Source organism: Cariama cristata, unplaced genomic scaffold (genome assembly GCF_000690535.1).
Source record: "Cariama cristata isolate BGI_N322 unplaced genomic scaffold, ASM69053v1 scaffold39985, whole genome shotgun sequence".
Classification (NCBI taxonomy): domain Eukaryota; kingdom Metazoa; phylum Chordata; class Aves; order Cariamiformes; family Cariamidae; genus Cariama; species Cariama cristata.
This window is the reverse complement of record NW_009616514.1, coordinates 4,106-22,230: the sequence shown is the minus strand read 5'-3', so window position 1 is coordinate 22,230 and position 18,125 is coordinate 4,106. Positions and strand designations below refer to the sequence as shown.

Genomic DNA, 18,125 nt, shown 5'->3' with positions numbered 1-18,125 from the left:
ATATTTATATTTATTATATTTTTTATATGTTTTATTGTTTGTTTGAATAACAAAATTGTTATTCAATATCAGCATTGATACTATTCAGGTATGATGCACTGAAACTGTTAATTTCTTGAGCCTGTCTGAAGATTATTTATCATGCAGTAAATATAGCAATGTAGTAGAACTTGGGAGATGCACGTGCCTTCTGCTGTGAAAATCTTTGTTCCCAAGTGGGTTGAAGGGGAGGTGAATTATTAGTGTGAAGGGCTGATTAAAAAGAGGTTTTGGATTAAGGAAGAAGAAAAAGCTTGGTTTATGTCTTCTTTATACCCACTCTCCTGATCCTTAGGAAGCAAAAGGTAAATTATATGTAGTAGAGGAAAAAGACTTTAAACTGAGGCAATTGATTCTTTACGATGAGTGTAAACTGTTCCTGGCTTCTGACTGAAGATCCTAGGAGTGGGGATAGTACATGCACACAGTAATTTTCATGTATTGCTAAGTAACTCTGATATGTTAACCTTTCTAAAATAAATTCCTAGTCTATTGTTGCTTTGAACCTAGTAGAGAACACTAGTTATCTACTCCAAAACTCATAAACTTGTTTTTGAAGTTAATTGCTCACTTTTAAAAAAAATAATTCATATATTCCTAGTTTGGAAGAAGAGTGTGAGTCTTCTCTTTGCACAGCTGCTTTAAGAGCTAGAAATATGGAGCTACACAGAGACATGAAAAGGTTGACTGCAGTCTTTGAGAAGCTACATACATACGTTAGTCTTCTTGCGTTACCAAGTAAGTGCCAGTTTTGGCTCAGTCAGTTACATTGCGACTAGAAGGTACTGGTTTTCCTTTTGGACAGTGTTGGGGTTTTTTGGTTTTTGTTTGTTTGGGTTTTTTTGTTTTGTTTGTTTTAAATGATAAATACATACACAAAAAAGTCACTTCTGTGATAGAGGAAAACAAGATGAATGCTGCTCTTTAGGTATGGTCTAAACTATGTGGCAAGTGAGTTCTGCAGTATGCTCTGTTATACTGGACCCTGTTTTATCCAGGCTGGGAGACTGAGTGTGCTGTAGAGTGCTCCTTTAGTGCTCCACACTCTTCCTTCTGGATAGACAGGGGCATGGTGCAGGCCTGGAAATTACCAAGCAGTCATGTGTGCCACATTTTAGATAGTCATAGTTAACCATAGAGGAGAAGAAATGACTGCAGGTTGTTATAGTATGATTGACAGTATGTCTTTTATCATCTCTTCATCATGAAATTGTTAATAAACTACATCTTATTTTTAATTGTCACTTCCAGCTCCTCCTGTTTGTAAGATTATTAAACTACTACTATTAAACTGTGATGGTAATGACTAAAAAAAATTGGGTAAAACCTTTGTGTGTATGTGTGTCGGGAAACTGTCTTCAAATGCATACTGTAAATAATAAGAGAAAAGTTATTGTATAGCTTCAGGTTATTTCAGTCTTCACTCTTTAGAAGGACCCAGATAGTCCTTCCTACAGCAGTGAGCATGTAAATCTTTCTGGATGCGTAATCACTTTTTGAGACCAAAACAGTTGATATTTGCAAAATCTGAATGAAACTTGGGCAACTTGGAAGTCTCTTACCTGCCTACTCTGGCAAAATTTGGTATATATACATTTGATATTGAAGGGGAAATTTAAGTAAATGAATCTGTTATGATTCTTATACTCATGCACATGTTTCTAGTAGGTGGAAATTGGATTATTTCCAAAACTAAGTCTTTTCATGGTCAAATCTTAGTGTTGGGTGTTTTTTTTCCCTTTCTATGTGGTACACTTAGGTACAAACCCAGAAGGACTTCTTAGGACAAATTACAATGTGGTGTTTACAAGCATTGCTGCAAGTCTTCATGGATTTCATGACATTTTAAAAGGTGAGAATACAGGAATATTGTTATGTTTCAGCTCTGCTTCCTTCTGTGTAACATAGCACACATGTACTCTCTAACAATGTTCAATGTGTAATATGTGAAAAATCTGGTTTGTTTTGCGTTTACAAACTAAGAAACGAAACTAAACCTACTAACTACTTGTTCTGGACATGCATGCATGTGTTTTTTTGCTCTCTGTTCTGTTAGCTTTGTTCTGAGTTGCTGGATTATTTAATTGTGGTGCTCTAGATCTTCCTGAGCAGTATCACTTTACTTCCTGAACTTTATTGCTGTAGTGGAACTAACATACAGAATGGAATGCCATTAAATGTACATATTTTCCCTTGCTTATGTACTGTTGACCTAGTACTTGCTTCAAAGTGGAATTTTTCTTTACTGTTTTTAGGTTGATTACTATTTTTAACATGAGTATATAACCAAAGCTTACGAAGGAGTCTGCTTTCTTTTTAAAACTTAATTTCCTCCTTGAAAATGTCTTACCTTCCTTTTAACAGAACATCATGGATATGTTACATTTTCAATGCAGTGATGTTTGGTTAAAACTCGGAGTTTTAAAACATTGATGTTTCTGTATATCCTAGAATTTCTGTACCATATAGCTGTTCCCGGGGACAAAATAATCCGTATAGGTGAATTGTTTTAATACTAGTCAGCTGTTTGAACATTAAGCTTTGAAAATTGTTTCTTTTGTTTCTTTTAGTAATAACATCAATAGCATGGCCTCATTTTGCAGAGTCCCTGTTTTAAGAAAAGAAGTATTATATTACAGATTGTACCTCAAACAAAATGAGACACTAAAGTAACAGTTTTGTAGCATAGATAAGTTTATTGATAAATACCTTCTACCTCTTAATATAGTTACTATAATGTAAAATCAACCCAACTTCTATTTTCTTTGTTTCCTTTGAGTACTGAAGAAAACTGTTAGTAGAATTCATTAGCTAGCAACAGAAATGTTGTGCTTAACATCCCGCACTCCCATACTCCAGAATGCTTGATTTGTCACTTCTCCCTTCCTTCTGAGCCCAAACTAATTCCCAACTGCTGAAGTTTGCCTCAAATTAAAACTTCTGGTGGTGATGAGTTGGGATTTCTCCATTCTGTAGCAATAGTACTTTGTCGTAAAATAGGTGCAAAATGTTCACTTGCCAAGTAATTACTTATCTTTAATTAGGCCAAGTTGACAATGTTTGTTCTTACACGATAAATACTTAAGTCTTTTTAAATGTCAGTGCTGTTTAAATTAATTAGTATATTTAAGCTAAGATGTTTTTGTGAATGACCTTCAAAAAGTTTTGTCCTTTTTTTTCCGCTCTGAAGACTGTTCTGTTAATTTTACCTGAGAGAATTTTAGAACATAGGAAGTGGCATTTGAAACTTCTGTTAGTCTCTTAGATTTGCTCTGACAGAATTAAAATACTCATCCCTTGTAAGTCATGTAAGTTTAACGCTCAGATATTGAACATGACTAAAAATTCTACTTTTGAGTTTCCTGATGTAAACATACTGAAAAGGAAGGTATACTTGTGAAGGGAAGTGCTAGTTCAATGTGAGCTTGGATCCCCTATATAGCTACAATTTCTGGGGATACAGAGTACACAAGGCAGAATAAAGGTGTATATTTAAGTGTAACAGGCATAATGTCTCTTCCTTATGATCACAAACAGTTGTCTAAGGCAGCATTCTGAAGAACTAAGAGTATCTGGACTAAACTTTTATACAACTTAAAGAAGGGAAAAGTGTTTGAAACCTGATGTCGTAAGCTGAATTTGAAAATAGTTGCTGAAATAGACAAAAATCGTAATTTGACTAAATGTGTTTTTTCTTTTTCTAGATATTTCCAAGCACTACAGTCAGAAAGCTACTTTAGAACAAGATGTTCCAACTGCCACACAGAAACTCATAACTACAAATGACTGTATTTTATCCTCTGTTGTGGCTTTAACAAATGGAGTGGGCAAGGTAATGGATATTTTTGTTTCAATATAATGCCCTAACTTGTGCAGGTTTTCTTAAAAAAAAAAAAAATCTTAGTTGAATGATTTGGAAAATTTGTGTGTGCCTCTGATATTGATAATCTATAGTATCAGGTTTGTTCTAGCGTATTGTCAGGCTACAAGTTAAAAACAACTGAATGGATGATAAAAGTAGATATTGTGAAGAGGATGCTTTGCATTAGTAAGGTCTAAGTTGTGTGGAAGAGCCTGTAGCTTGTTTGAAATTCTTGTTGTGAAGTCCGGTTTCACTAAATACTTGCCTCTCTCTTGAAAGAGTAATTGCTGTGATGAATCTTTCTGGTCAACTTGATTAAAAAAGTGACTTCTCTTGATGTGTCTAGATTGCCTCGTTCTTTAGCAACAACTTGGATCACTTCACTACCTCCTTGAGCTATGGCCCTAAAGGAGGAACAGAGTTCATCAGCCCTCTTTCAGCTGAGTGTATGCTGCAGTACAAGAAAAAGGCGGTTGCTTACATGAAATCTTTGAAGAAGGTTTGTTCAGCTATCAGGCTTGCACAGAGAAAGCATGGTTCTGTTGATAGTTGGTTATGCCAAAGAGAATACAAACTAAGGGTTTTCAGAATTTGGAAGGATGAGATTCTCTGAATGAGAATCTTTGGCTGAGGAAATGGAACTCTTAGAGCAAAAAGGCTATTGAAAAATTTAGAGAGCATAGTTGCTTTCACAACTGCGAGTATGTGCCAATTCTGCCATTACCTATTTCCACTGATTATTTGTGTGCCAAGACTCCAAGGAGAAGACGGTAGCTGCTTATTTAAATTTCCTTCCATATTCACCAGGAATATGGAATGAATAATATCATATTCTTATGCTTGCATTCACTGGAAGACAGTGGAGAGCAGCAGGACAAAAAAAAAAAGCTGAAAAAGAAGTATGCTGGAGAAAATGTGCTCAACGAAAGGGCTAAACGCTGCCAGATCTCCCTGTTGTCTCCATTAAAATCAACAATTAAGTAATGGTGTGCTTAACAGTTGTTAGTAAATGAATTTACTGCAATGTCTATAAAGTGGACCTTAAGATGCATTTGATTATTAGTTAACACCTGGAGTTTTCTGAGCACTTTTTAATCAGGTGTGCATTTTGGTGCTGTATTTTTTTTTTTCTGAGCTCAAACCATTTTTCCTATTGGCTGGTAAACACATGGAAGATGTTTTTCTTCCCTTTACTAAAGTAAAGTCAGCAATAAGAAAATGAATGTAGACTACATATTCTGACCTACTGTGAAACATGTTTTGAGGCTTCTTTTATCCTTCTACAGCCTTGTGCAGATTCAGTGCCTTATGAAGAGGCTTTAGCCAATCGCAGAGTTCTTCTGAGTTCCACAGAAAGTAGAGAAGGTCTTACACAACAGGTATTCTGGTATAAATTTTACTAATTTACATGATACATATAGTATCAAATAGTTGCCACATATTTATGTGTGTGGTCATTTGTACGTATGTATGCAGATACTGAAGCTTAAAATTAGACTGTAGGTGTCTTGTAGAGTTTTGAAAGTTGTCTAGGCTGAGTTATCCAAGCCTTGTTCTCCTGTATCTGCAGAATGCACATGTAGTTACAAGAGACAGGATTATGCCATTGATGTCTTCCTTTATGAATACAAGAAGTCAGGCAATCTTTAATAATTCAAGTCAATGCAAAATAAAGACAAGAATAAGGCATACTGAAGTATTAATTTCTAATGTTATGTACTGTTTTGAGGTCTTTTTTGGACTGAAGTATTTATTGGCACTGGTTAAGAACAATGATTTTTCTTTCCAGTTAGAGTCTATTAATAGGTTACAGTTTATCATTCTTGCAGTGTGCATATCTTTTATTTTTTTTCTGGAAGGCGAGGCAGAGGGAGATTAGATGGTATTTAGAAGGCATATACAGTTTGCCCGTCTCTTCATGTGAATGAGGCTAACTGATTAATACTTAAACTTCTTTACTAGCTTGAATGCTGACTGTGCTTGGGTCACCATCATTGAACTTTTACAGAAGAAAAAGACTTCAGTGGGTTTGGTTTTTTTGTAGTGCAGTAGTAGGGATGAGATGAATCTGAACAGAAATGTGTGGAGTGATATGATGTGTACTGTTCCATAGTTGATTTCTTATCTGGACAAGTGGGCTCTTCTGTCTGTGTGAGGTGGGGCAGCTGGGAGGGGAGAGATTGTCTTCCTAGCATAGAACAAGACAATGCTAGTGCCAGGCACACATCTTTCAAGTTTTCATAAAATTCTTCCCTGTTTTGATTTTTTTACCTAACATGATGATGCCACTTCAATGATCTATAACTTTGTGATGAATGTTTCAGACTAATTAAATAATGTGGTCATTTTTGATGTATGACCACAGTCAAGCGTACAGCTCGAATCAGTAGTTTACATGCTGCATTATTCATTGACTCACTTTTGTAATGGTTTAAAATAATACTGTCTTCAAACATCTTGTGCGTGTGGCTTTCTTCCCCTTGTGTTCAGTAACGTGGACTGTAAACTTTCCCTCCTAAAGGTCCAGCAGAGTTTAGAGAAAATTGCAAAACTTGAACAAGAAAAAGAACACTGGATGTTGGAGGCCCAGCTAGCTAAAATAAAGCTAGAGAAAGAAAACCAAAAACTGAAGCACTCTCTTAGTGGACATTTAACTGAAACTATACAAGAGCATTCTGTTGTGCCAAATGTAGCTGAACAAAAGAAGGAAACCACGGAAGAGAGTCTGAAGGAACCTATTAAGAGTACTAGTCTGGTAAGTGACCTTTTTCCTTCAATAGAGAAAAATCTACTTTCTTTAGTAGTACTGTTTGATCAGTGGAACACTAATAATGAAACCTTTTTGACTGTGTTGAAATGCATTCACACTTGGGCTTCTTGTATTTGCAGAACTGCTTGCTACAGAGTTTGGAACTTGGATTTTGAGACTTTGTTCACTGTCTTTAGTATCATGGAGCTATATTTGTAGTTCTGTACTTGCATGACTGAGGAAGAAATAAGTGCTTTAACTTCTAGATTTTTCTGACTCTGTTGTTAGGAAACCTTGCAAATAGTATATATCTCAGGTCAGCCCTGAGTTTTCAATACTTTTCTTATCTCTTGGTATGTTAAAGCAAAAGTAGGTAGGTAATTAGTATTTTTAAAGGGGTTAGACTTATTACAGGTCAGTTTACTATAGCTTAATTTTAACTTGAAGCTATTCAAGCTTTCAGTGCTCTGGAGTGCTATTTTTTACATAACCTTCATAGATGCATACAACTTGGGTTCAACAATTGCTTTTGGATATGGGTTGCATTCTGTCCTTGCTCTTTTGTGTTGGTACATGGCTGTTACCTGTTTATTACTAGTATTTAAAAGGGGTTGGCCTTTCCTCTGAATTACCACTTCTGAAGTGGACATCAGGGATGTCATCTGTAAGAAATAATCAGTCTGCTCAGTACTCAATAGAATTCTTAATTTTTATTTTTTTTCCTCTCTGCTTTCCTGCTCCAGGATAAAAAAGACCAGTGGATTGTTTTGAAATGCCCAATTTTGAAGTAAACTGGCATCTTAAGTTTTTGATCCTCTATTTGATCCATTAGGAGTTTGAGGAGAATGGCTTTTTCTAGCCACAATGCTTAATTTAACTCAAGTCAAAATATTGTATAAATATTTCCCATAGACCTAAATCTTTAGTCCTGTTGATCAGGAAAGACCCCTCTGATTCTCTAGGAAGATATTCTTCCATGAAACTAGTTATTGGCATACACTGCTCCACTAGAGTTCTGTCAGTGCTTCACACTGAACTGTCAATGTAATTTGCTAGTCAGAGTGGAAAGGAAGGAATTCAGAAGCTACTCAAGAAATCCAAATTGGCTTTCCTTGCTCCTAAACACGGAACGTAATGTTTCAATGTACTAATGTACCTCTGAATTGGTTTCATGTAATCAAGCAGTTTTATAATCATAGAAGCTAGCTGCATCTTGTACACAGGGAAAAAGCAACAAAAGCAGCATTGTAAGGCAAAGGATATATTTGGAGAGTTGGTGTCAGCTTTAATTCTGTTCAAGGCATTCATGTATATTATTGCCCTTGTTTATGTTACAGGTGGAAGTACTTGGATTTGGTTTTAGTTTTAACTGTTGCAAGACTTTTTTAAAATTTTAAGACTTTCCATGACTGAAGGCGAAATGACTTTGCAGCTAGGGTATCTATTTTTGCAGTTCTCACTTCAGTGTATTTTCTTCCTTGTTCTAGATTGGAATGTTGACTATAACTACTGATAATGAAAAGGTAATCTGTTTTAAACATTATCAAAGTACATCTGGTAAATACTTCAATTCTGATTCTGCTAAACTTACTCCAAAGGTCTAATTACCAAGAATACTGTTGTATAATGGCATGAGTCATCCACGTAGTCTGTATACTGTATGTTCCAAGTTTCTGAAATCCACGTATTTCTTAATTTTCTTGTGTTTAGTGAACTTACCTTTTATTCGTGTAAGCAGTTTGAGCTTTGAGCAGTGAGCTTTGTAAGCAGTGCGAGCTGTGTTCCAGGTCTGTTCTCTGTAACTTGAGGAAAGCATTGGTTTGCTTGTACTTCAGTAACCCTAACTGCATTCCAAGCCTCAAATCTTAACTCTTGAAGAAGGGTTCAAGCTGCAAAAAAAAGTGACTGTAGTGCGTGGTGTTTAACACTTAAGTACAGGCTATCCTAAACGAGAGGTCGCACTGAGAGGAACTTTGACCAAGCTGTCAGACTAAATGTTAACTCTTTATTTAGCACTGCTATAGCATAACGCTTGCAACAGCAAGAACATAGCAGAGTAAGATTCAGGGCTTTCCCTTTTCTGATACTGCAGGGAACTGATGTATATTTTGGTTTGCTCTTCCTTTTCTTCTGAAGGTATGATTAAAAAAGGGGGTGGGGGGCAGATAATAACTGATACAAGTTCTTAAAAGCTACTGCATAGTGCTGAACTCGAGGGTAATGAGAAGTCATGTGAAAGCTGTCTCTGGTGGGTTACTCTGTAATGTACAGGGAACTGGGGAGTTGTGGTGGTTTTTTAAGTTCAAATGTCTAAAAAAACTTCTGGAACATGCAACATTAAAGGTAGCTCTTACTGTTGTGAGCTTCTGAAATGTAGTTATGCGAAGGAATTCTTCCTTGTTGGGAAAAACCAATAGGTTTTTATGTGGGTGAAGGCAGTCCACTTCTGCAGTGGACTTTCATCCTCATCAGAGACTTTATATGGTAAACCAAGCTAACTTCTTACATCTTCAGTCATCTCTTTGTCCTTTAAGGAAGTCTGACATTAAGAGTTGCCATCAGAGTGACAAATTGCAGAGTGATCTCCTATAACTTGTCTGTTGTGTTTGGGGAGTTCAGTGCTTTTGGGTAGAGCAGCCAGGCCTCAGGAGGGAAGAAGAGAAGTCAGTATAGAGGACAGTGTTGTGATGCAAGAATTCACTCTGCTAAACATAAATATGTCTGCTTAAATTTTTGCTTTGCCAGGCTACAGATGTTGAGTCTCGTGAAGACCTGATAAAAAAACACTATATGGCAAGGATAGCAGAACTTACATCTCACCTGCAGCTTGCTGACAGCAAATCAGTACACTTTCATGCGGAGGTGAGCATGCAGGCAGTGTCTATACTGAAAACAGTAAATCCCTCTTTGAACTTTCCACAGGCAAGTGTTATGACAGTGAGTTTAAATGTGGGAACATAATGTTTCATAAAAATCTGTTCCTGGAATATGTTTTTTGGCTGTGGTCTAGTATGCATAAAAATAGATACTGTAGAAAGACTTTTTTTTAAAGTAAATCCTTTGGTAGCCTTGTCTTGGGTATATCAAGAAGTATAATGTGTGTCATGTATAGGTTTGTTCATACAAGCTGAAGCAGCTGGCTTTGGTTACCAAGGGAGTTTTGACTTTAAGATTAAAGTGATGCTGATGTCACTCAAAAATATTTGAGTGTATCATGAAGTGATGAAAACAGCTCTCTGAGAAATTGGTTCTTAGGCAAAAGTTATACTTAAGTTCAGGAATTAATAAAATGATTCATTGTATCTATGTTTTCCTGTTTTCATTTCAAATCATGAGGTAATTTTTCTTGAAAGTAGTGGCCATTTTGATTTGTGTAATTAACTGATGTGGAATATACCAAAGCTCCAGGTTGACAGAGCAAATCCTCTTAAATATTTTTTTTAATGGTAGATGACAGTGTGGAGGAACATCTTTCTCTGATACTTGAGCAGTGTATGAGGTGAGGAGTTTGTGTTGCTTCTTACTTATGAAATATTTCCTAGTAACTATGTGAAAAATACGGTATTTGGAGGATTGACAATATGGTAATTCTATAAAAGGAAACAAAAATTTAATGTTAACATTATATAACATTATAACTATTACATTGCCTTTGCACTTACAAATATGCATAAGCTCTAAGTTTCTTGAAATCTAAGGATTACAGAAAGATGGAAACATCCGAAGCAATCAGTTAAAGGTGGCACAAGGTAATACTCTGGAACTAACTTTCCTCTCTTCTACCCTCCCTGTCCTGTTCTGATTGACAGTGTCGAGCACTTGCCAAAAGACTGTCTTTAGCAGACAAGTCCAAGGAATCAATCACGGAAGGGTTGAAACTAGCTAGTCAAAACATCAGTAGATTACAGGCAAGTAAAATGTTATATAATAGATGCATTTTGTAATCATGTGTAAGGGGAAGTTGGAGGAGAAAAATTACAACCATCGAGCATGGTCATGCCTTTACTAGGTCCTTAGTTATGTGATGTAAAAACTCTAATGGTATGTAGAGAAGAGACACAAATAATACACTTCAAATCCCATGTATAAAGTTGAAGTGGAACATGCTTGCAAGGGAGAGGTTATAGTAGCCAAGCCTGTGTTTTAGCACATTTGATGTCAAGGCTTTTTATGAAAGTGTGTGTGTGTTTTTTATGTCCAAAGGTGTGGTTGTGACTGATTTCATGTGATACACTGAATCCTTTCTAGCATCTCAGACTGAAAGTCTTGGAAATGCCAGGGTGGTTTTGAGATGGATAGCTTAATATTAAGCAAAAATATCTTTGGGGTAGTCATTAAGAAACTGTTGTTAGCAGTAGCTAATAAACTCTTAGTGCTAGACATCCTATGAATGTCCTATCCTTTTGTCTTCCCCTCCACACAGCTGAGAAAGGAGCCAGTAGTAACAGAAAGTACATATAAATGTGCAGTTCATAAATGCCTTCATGTTTTCTTTATATTTAATTCATATCTTTATTGCTCACCTGTCTGAGATGTAGTACTTAAAATGCTCCATACAGGCAGTGAATATAATGATACACACTTAAAAGAATTGTTCATACATACAAAGTGTTCTTTTGATTTGTTCCTTTAACAAATTCCACAATCAATACCCAACTCAGCACGAGATGTTAATCTCCAATTACATATTAAACTCCCTAAGAAGAGATAGCAGGCACACCATTTGTATGTTTAGTAGTCTGCATAATATTGAATCATAGAATTGTTCAGGTTGGAAGGGTCCTCAGAAGGTAATCTGATCCCCTCCTTTGGTCAGAGCAGAGAGTTCGGATCAAGCTGTTGAATGGGCAGTTTCCTGTACAGCGATGCTGGCCTCCTGCCACAGTTGCCCCACTTCCTAAGCCCTGGACCGTTCTTTGCTCTGTCCTTGATCATTCAGCTTTCCTGGGCAGTTTTAGGGGGATCTTGCCAAGCAGACCTTGAAAAAGCTAAAATCTACTCTTTTTAAATCTAGGGTTGCTGTAATTCTACTATTCGTCTTGCTTGCTTCCTTCAGGATCTTAAATTCCACTAAGTCATAGTTGCTGCAGCCAAGTCTCCCACTGGCTTTCACATCCCTGACCAACTTTTCCTTGTTTGTGAGTAACAGGTCCAGCAGAGAGCACCTCTTAGGCCTGTTAATCACTGGTATCACAAAGTCCTTTACCACACTCAAGAGAACTCCTGAATTGCTTGCGTTCCACCTTGTTGCCCTTGTGGGAGATGTCAGAGTGGTTAAAATCCCTCACGAGGATCAGGCTCTGGGGTTGAGAGATTTTTATCTGCTTGTAGGAGATGCCTGCCTTATCACCCTTGTTGTTCTCCTCTGATCCCTAACTATGAGATCTTAATTGTCTTCAAACCACTCCTTCACATAAAGCAGGACTTCTCCCCTTCTATCCTGTCCTTACTAAAGTGTATCCCTTCGTTGCCATGTTCCAGTCATGCACGCTATCCCACCGTCTCTCTCTGATCCCAGAGAGATCATAGCTCTGCATGTAGATTGCTGATTCCTTAGGCTTTGTATGCCACGTATGTTCATGTACAGGCCATGCTCTAACCCTATAAGCTTTTACTTTTTTCTTGGCTGGAAGCAATGTTGGAAAACTTAGCTGTTAGTCTTTTATATAAACCATAAAAAATGGGCAAAAAAATTGTAAAGGAAACACAGCAAAAATAAGGGAAACAGACCATGCATAAGACTTCAGGTAAAAAAAATAGCTATTGACTCTTTCATAGAGTGATTTATTTTTTTTCAATGGTTTAGCCTAATTGCACACATTGAGCATCAAAAGTGTATCTAACTAAGTGGAGATACAAGTTGGCTGCTTTGCCAGTTGTCACTAATATTGAGTAAAGGCTTCTGGTTATTTTTCTTTCCGCTTAGGATGAATTGATGACAACAAAGAGAAGTTATGAGGATCAGTTAAGTATGATGAGTGACCATCTGTGCAGTATGAATGAAACCTTAACTAAACAAAGGGAAGAAATCGATACACTAAAGATGACCAGTAAGGTAAGTTGCCAGGTGTTGACATTAGGCATTGGCTGCAGTTTGGAGGTCTGTGGGTTGCATTTGACATTCCTGCAGTACTACCCTTTAACAAACCAGTTCACAAGCTATAGTTCTTATTCTCAGCCAACTGCAAAAAAACCTCCAAGCCTGGTCCTGCATGTTTCAGTGAAGAAAAAGTTCTTGCAAAACATACAGATGGGAAATTTGAACAAACACTTCATGTCACTGCTTCAAAGTAGGCTTTCAAAGTGTACCCACTGATGGAAGATCAGCACTTTTTTTTATGTGGTGAAAATGGAACTATTTGCAAATCCAGCTGGTGATACCGGGTGTTGATGATTAACTTACTGGTAGGAGTATCCTTTCTGCACTTCTCGCCCCGTTGCAGCATACTCTGTACTTGGCAGCTATTCTTTTTCTCTGTTCTATTTCCATGTTCTAGCTTGTCTGTGTCTCATATGTAGGAATGAAAAAGTTGCCACTTACATTCTTCTGTGAACTTAAAATGCACGCTTAAATTCTTTTCCAAGCAAGAAATCTATCCATTTATCAGAAACAAGTTTTTGACTTACCTTAATGTTAATCATGAAAAAATAGAGAAATCTGCTGTTTTGAGCAGTCAGTGATTAAACCATGGTATATCTTATTCTGACGGTTCTAGAGAGGAACAGATGTTGTGAAGGCCTTTACCCTTCACTTGTCTGGCTGTGGAACTGAAAAATTAGCATTATTCCCCTTAATTGTGGAATGCATGGAAGCAGGTTTTACTGAAGGGTTAGAAAAAAAAAAAAATCAATGTTTTGGTTAAAGGTCCCATGATGGCAATTTTTCTTTTCTAGAGTAAACTATTTCCCCCATATATAGAACTGGTTTTCTTTAGATATATCTGAGTGTTTTGACTTGGCATTGTAATCTTTAAAATTACTTTTTGGTGTATAAGCTCTTGTGTTTTTTGAGGGAAGCTCTTGGCTACATACTGACCATAGCACTTCATGTTTTTATAAATGTTTTCTGGAATTTTTCACTTGTCATACTTTTAAGACTTGAAGTGGTATGCTGTCTGTAAGGACGTAGTTCAGAATCTAACAACAGTAGACATGGATTTTCAGATGTTACCAAATGTAGAAGGCGATTTGGTTGAAATCAAAATGATGCAGTTAAAGCCATTGTTATTTGGAGAGCTGCTGGTTAGATTAAAAACAAATGTTATCATAAGGAAATAGAAAGATGGAGAATTGCCAGCAAGTAACTATTGCACAAAAGTTTATTTTAAGCTATGTGTTTGCTTTATGGAATTGTTGCAAGACAAATGTGAGTTGATTAGCTGTAGAACAAATTCTTTTCTAAAGTAGGAATATTCTGTATAGACCAAGTTAAAGTTAAATTTGTTTTGGAACAAAATGATTGGGTGGGGGGTTGATTTTAATTTGAGGCAATTATCCTATAAGGTTTATATTTGAAATATCACTTAAGGGTGAATTATGGTTTGACTTGCCTTCACTGCCCTTACAGTATTAGTGGTGTTAATAAATTGAGTGTCTTGAGACATGACTCAAATGTCTCTTTTCCACAGGTTTCAACTGAAGTTGTGCTTATTTGAAATATCTAGGACTTTTCTCTGTTATGCCTGTAAAGATAAGAGGGATTTTCAGAGCAAGCAGTTATAAACTTCCATTATTAAAAGCCTGTGGACTGTTTATTTTCAGTTTGACTGTGTTTCTTTGTTTGCTGTAGGCATAAATTATCAGACGTCAAGTTTTAGATGTTATCTGTCTAGATTTTCTTATCTGAATTATATGTTCTCTTCACTTTTTTCTTGTTGCAGGGGAATTCTAAAAAGAACAAAAATCGATAGCTGACAGCTAATCAACTGTCTTCGGAAGCTGCTGCTGCACAGGATGCAGATAGTGAGAGTTCATTGTCCAGTTCCTGTTTGTTCCAGGAAGCAGAGGGTGGTATTTGGTCTAGTAAAAACTGATTTGATGCTGTAAATGGTTTTAAAATATTTAGACCTTGTAACAGACAGAACTTAATGTTGGCGCTAAACTGGGAAATACACACTCTGTGGATAATTTATATAGTAATTACCTTCAGTTTTTACTGTGCACTTTTTAAAACCAGGTTTTAATTTCATGTAATACCTTCAGATTTTGTATATTTTCAGATATGATTATGTATTAACAAATCTGGATCAGTGCAGTAGTTGTGTATTTTTGAGTTACACCTTATTGTCAACATGTGCACATTCCTTTACTTGTTAACAACAGTTTAAAAATTAGTTTTGAGACACTTTTTTGGCCATGCAAGCTGTGCAGTTACTGTAAACGTATTAATTCCTGTTCTCAGACCTTTTGAATGAATTGGAATTGTGGCTTTAAATGATTTCTATAAATTCACACAAGTAAATGGGATCATTATTTTAGACTGCAATAGTGGAAACCTGCTGCTTGTATTTGGCACTTTGGATTTTGAAGTAAAGAGCACAAATAGCTGAATTGGGATACTTCTATGAAATTGCTTTAAGCCCTTACTTAGGCATTTTGTTTACACATATATGTATATATATTGGTTGAAATAGCTGTTTAAAGCTAGAGGAAATTGTGATTGTAATTTGCCCCAAAAGAGTGAAACAATACGTGTGTAGAATAGATCAGCCAACCATTCTCTTACAGTAAAGAAGAATATGAAATATGTAGAAGATTTAAACACTGAATTTGCAAAAAGTCTTCATGGACTTAAGTCCCGTTGGATTCACTAGCGGGGATGCACATGGCTTTTCCTGTGTTTTGGAAACTTGTGGCCTCTCCTTGGGAACTTAGGCCTTTCCTAAGATTTTTGTCTTTTTTGTCTTAAGTGAAGTCTAATACCATGAGTTCTCACAGCATTGATTTTTTTCATTTTTTTTTAATCAGATGCTGTGCTCTTCCACACTCTGCTCATCTTCTGTTCCATGATTTGCATTATGGCACTAATTTGTCCCATAAGGGTTTACTCTGATATCAGCTGTGTCGATATGTATTATTAGTATGCAATAATAAAATGAACTACATGAAACCAGCTTGACTTTTTTCTTAATTCTGGTTATACCTAGGTTGCACAGGGTGGTATTGTGGTGAGATGTTAACAGCTGTTCACAGTGAAGTGAGCTTAATTAATTAGACCAGTCTAGTTAATCTGAGTAGTGCTTGTCTCTGAGCTAGGCTGCATTTCTGTACCTAATGCTGCGACGTGCAAAGTACACCAAGTCCACATTAGCATTTCTCGCCTGGTCTGCTGAAAAGGCAAACAAGCATCTGATCTGTGTTGATCGCAAGTGTGGAACTGTTCTGATACAGTTTTTCCTTTTTCCATGACAAAATGGAGATGATCATGAAGCTGGAGAGAGGAGGGAGAAGAGATGGGGAGAGCCTGGATGGTTTCTTACTAGTATCACGTTGAATTAAAAACTAGATGGTGGTGCTAATGAGGATTGGGAAGCATTTACTTTCTCTCTAACCATTTTGTTGAAGGAGATACAGCTTCAACTGTTTCAGTTAGGGTTGGAAGCTAACTGCTTTCTTCCAGGTCTTTTGAAGCTGCCTTTTCTGAGGACTTGCATCTTGCAGTGAAGGTACTAATTCAGTTATTTTAATTCTCTGAATCAAATTGCTGAACTTGTTACTGATGCTACTTCTCATAGGTGGCTGCATGCAGAAAAAGGTTTTTCTTATGCCATTTTTGACAGGCCTAAGTAAAAATACGCTTTGAAGATTAAGTGTTTAAAAAAGATTAAGTGCATAAAAAAGTTAAATGTATCTTATCTCAAACTGTTTTTACAACAAAGTATATCCCCAACATCAAAACTGGAATTAATATAGAATGTATAGGCATTTAGCTACAATTCTAATGTACATTAGTTTATCAGCATTTTTCCCTTGCAGTACCTATTTGGAAATGTATTTGGGTGTCCCTGGTACCAATCACCAGTAAACATGCTCAGGAAGAGACAATTTTGATCACTCAGGCTGCCTTCAGGTTTTTCAAGGAAATGTTTTCAAGTAAGTTCCAGCTAATTGTAAACTATCAATACACAAAAATAAAATCTTGAAAAAAAAAATAAAATTTAACAGTATTTTGGGTACTGTTGTAGCAATGCTGTGAAGGGGCATAGTATATTACATTTAACTTGGTGGCATTAGAAACTGGAACTAGTGGAAATGCCCGAACTAGCTTGTGCTTGTCTGCTAACCAGGTGGTTCTGAATTGGTTTGTGAATATCTCAAATGCTCTTAGATATTTAAATTGTTACTGAACAATGCTATGCTATTAAAAAGCTGAAGGCTGTCTTCAACATTGCCGTGAAGAATTCATCTTTGAGACAAAGTTTTCCAGAAATGAGTTTGAACTGCTTTGTAGGAAATGGTCTATGCAGATTATTATGGAATGCACAAAATTTGAGCAAAGAAATTGTACAAATACTGGAAATAAATGTTCAAAATTTACAGTGTGAGTATTTGACTTCCTAGTTGATTAATCAGGAAACTAATGACAAAGTATTGTAAAGTAGGAAAATCTTTAGAACAGTACAGTGTAAAACCAGGGTTGAAGAAAAATCCTAGTGCTAGTTAATTTTTTTTAATGGACGGTTCATTGTAACACACAAATTCTTAAAAGCATTTTTAGAGTCCATAATTCATTTCTCCATAATGTTGGGCACCTCACGAATAATCTGTCATAAATAATCATACTAATGAATAAGTGACCAATTCAAATAACAGCACTATTTCCTATTAATGGTTTTAATAATGATCTTTGAAAATTCTTTCTGAACTTTTGTTTTAAACCTATACTAACACTTTCAAAGATTTCAAAATGTTTAGGTGTCTGAGATTTCTGAAAATATATCCCTAGTAATTATTCTGTGTGTTCAAAATAAGTATTTGCTGTAACCAAGAATGAATTTAACTTCAAGATTACTCTCTTAAGAACTACTGCTTCTTGAGTTTTGAAAGGACCCAAGAAGCACCAAATACATTGGCTATTTTAAAAGACCTTAAGCTCTTACAGGTTAGAGGTTTCCCTGCCTGGAAGATTAACTTCTAAAATGGGAGTCTTTGGCTGACATGGTCATAAGCTGTGCAAGGGTGTCATCTCATTGCTGTTTAAATAATGATGTGATTATTTTAAATTGTTACATGCATAACTATACTTTTGTGATTTACCTACTGATCATCTTAAGTGTTGATTTAAAAATGGTGGTGTTTGTAATGTCTTGTGAATTCTTTCAGATTCAGCTCAATATTTCAATAATAGTGGTGCCGGGATCTTCACGCTAGATGTGATCTAGTAGCACTCAGTATCAAGACTGAAACACTTTGCTTTCCCATTTTTGTTGAAATGTATTGGCTGTTTATACAGGATATTTTGCCTTTTTACCAAGC

At 36.2% G+C, this 18,125-nt stretch overlaps 1 protein-coding gene across 1 annotated transcript; it reads left to right on the top strand.

Annotated features, from left to right (window-relative positions):
* Positions 1–640: 640 nt before the first annotated feature.
* Positions 641–15,493, top strand: PPP1R21 (protein phosphatase 1, regulatory subunit 21; the record flags this gene model as incomplete). The annotated part of the gene is made up of 11 exons (XM_009700191.1): positions 641–777; positions 1,799–1,891; positions 3,744–3,871; positions 4,248–4,400; positions 5,188–5,280; positions 6,423–6,656; positions 8,138–8,173; positions 9,396–9,512; positions 10,460–10,558; positions 12,577–12,705; positions 14,531–15,493. Coding segments are annotated over 11 exons (1,249 nt in total), but the record flags the coding sequence as incomplete, so codon positions are not given.
* Between the last annotated feature and the right edge of the window lie 2,632 nt (positions 15,494–18,125).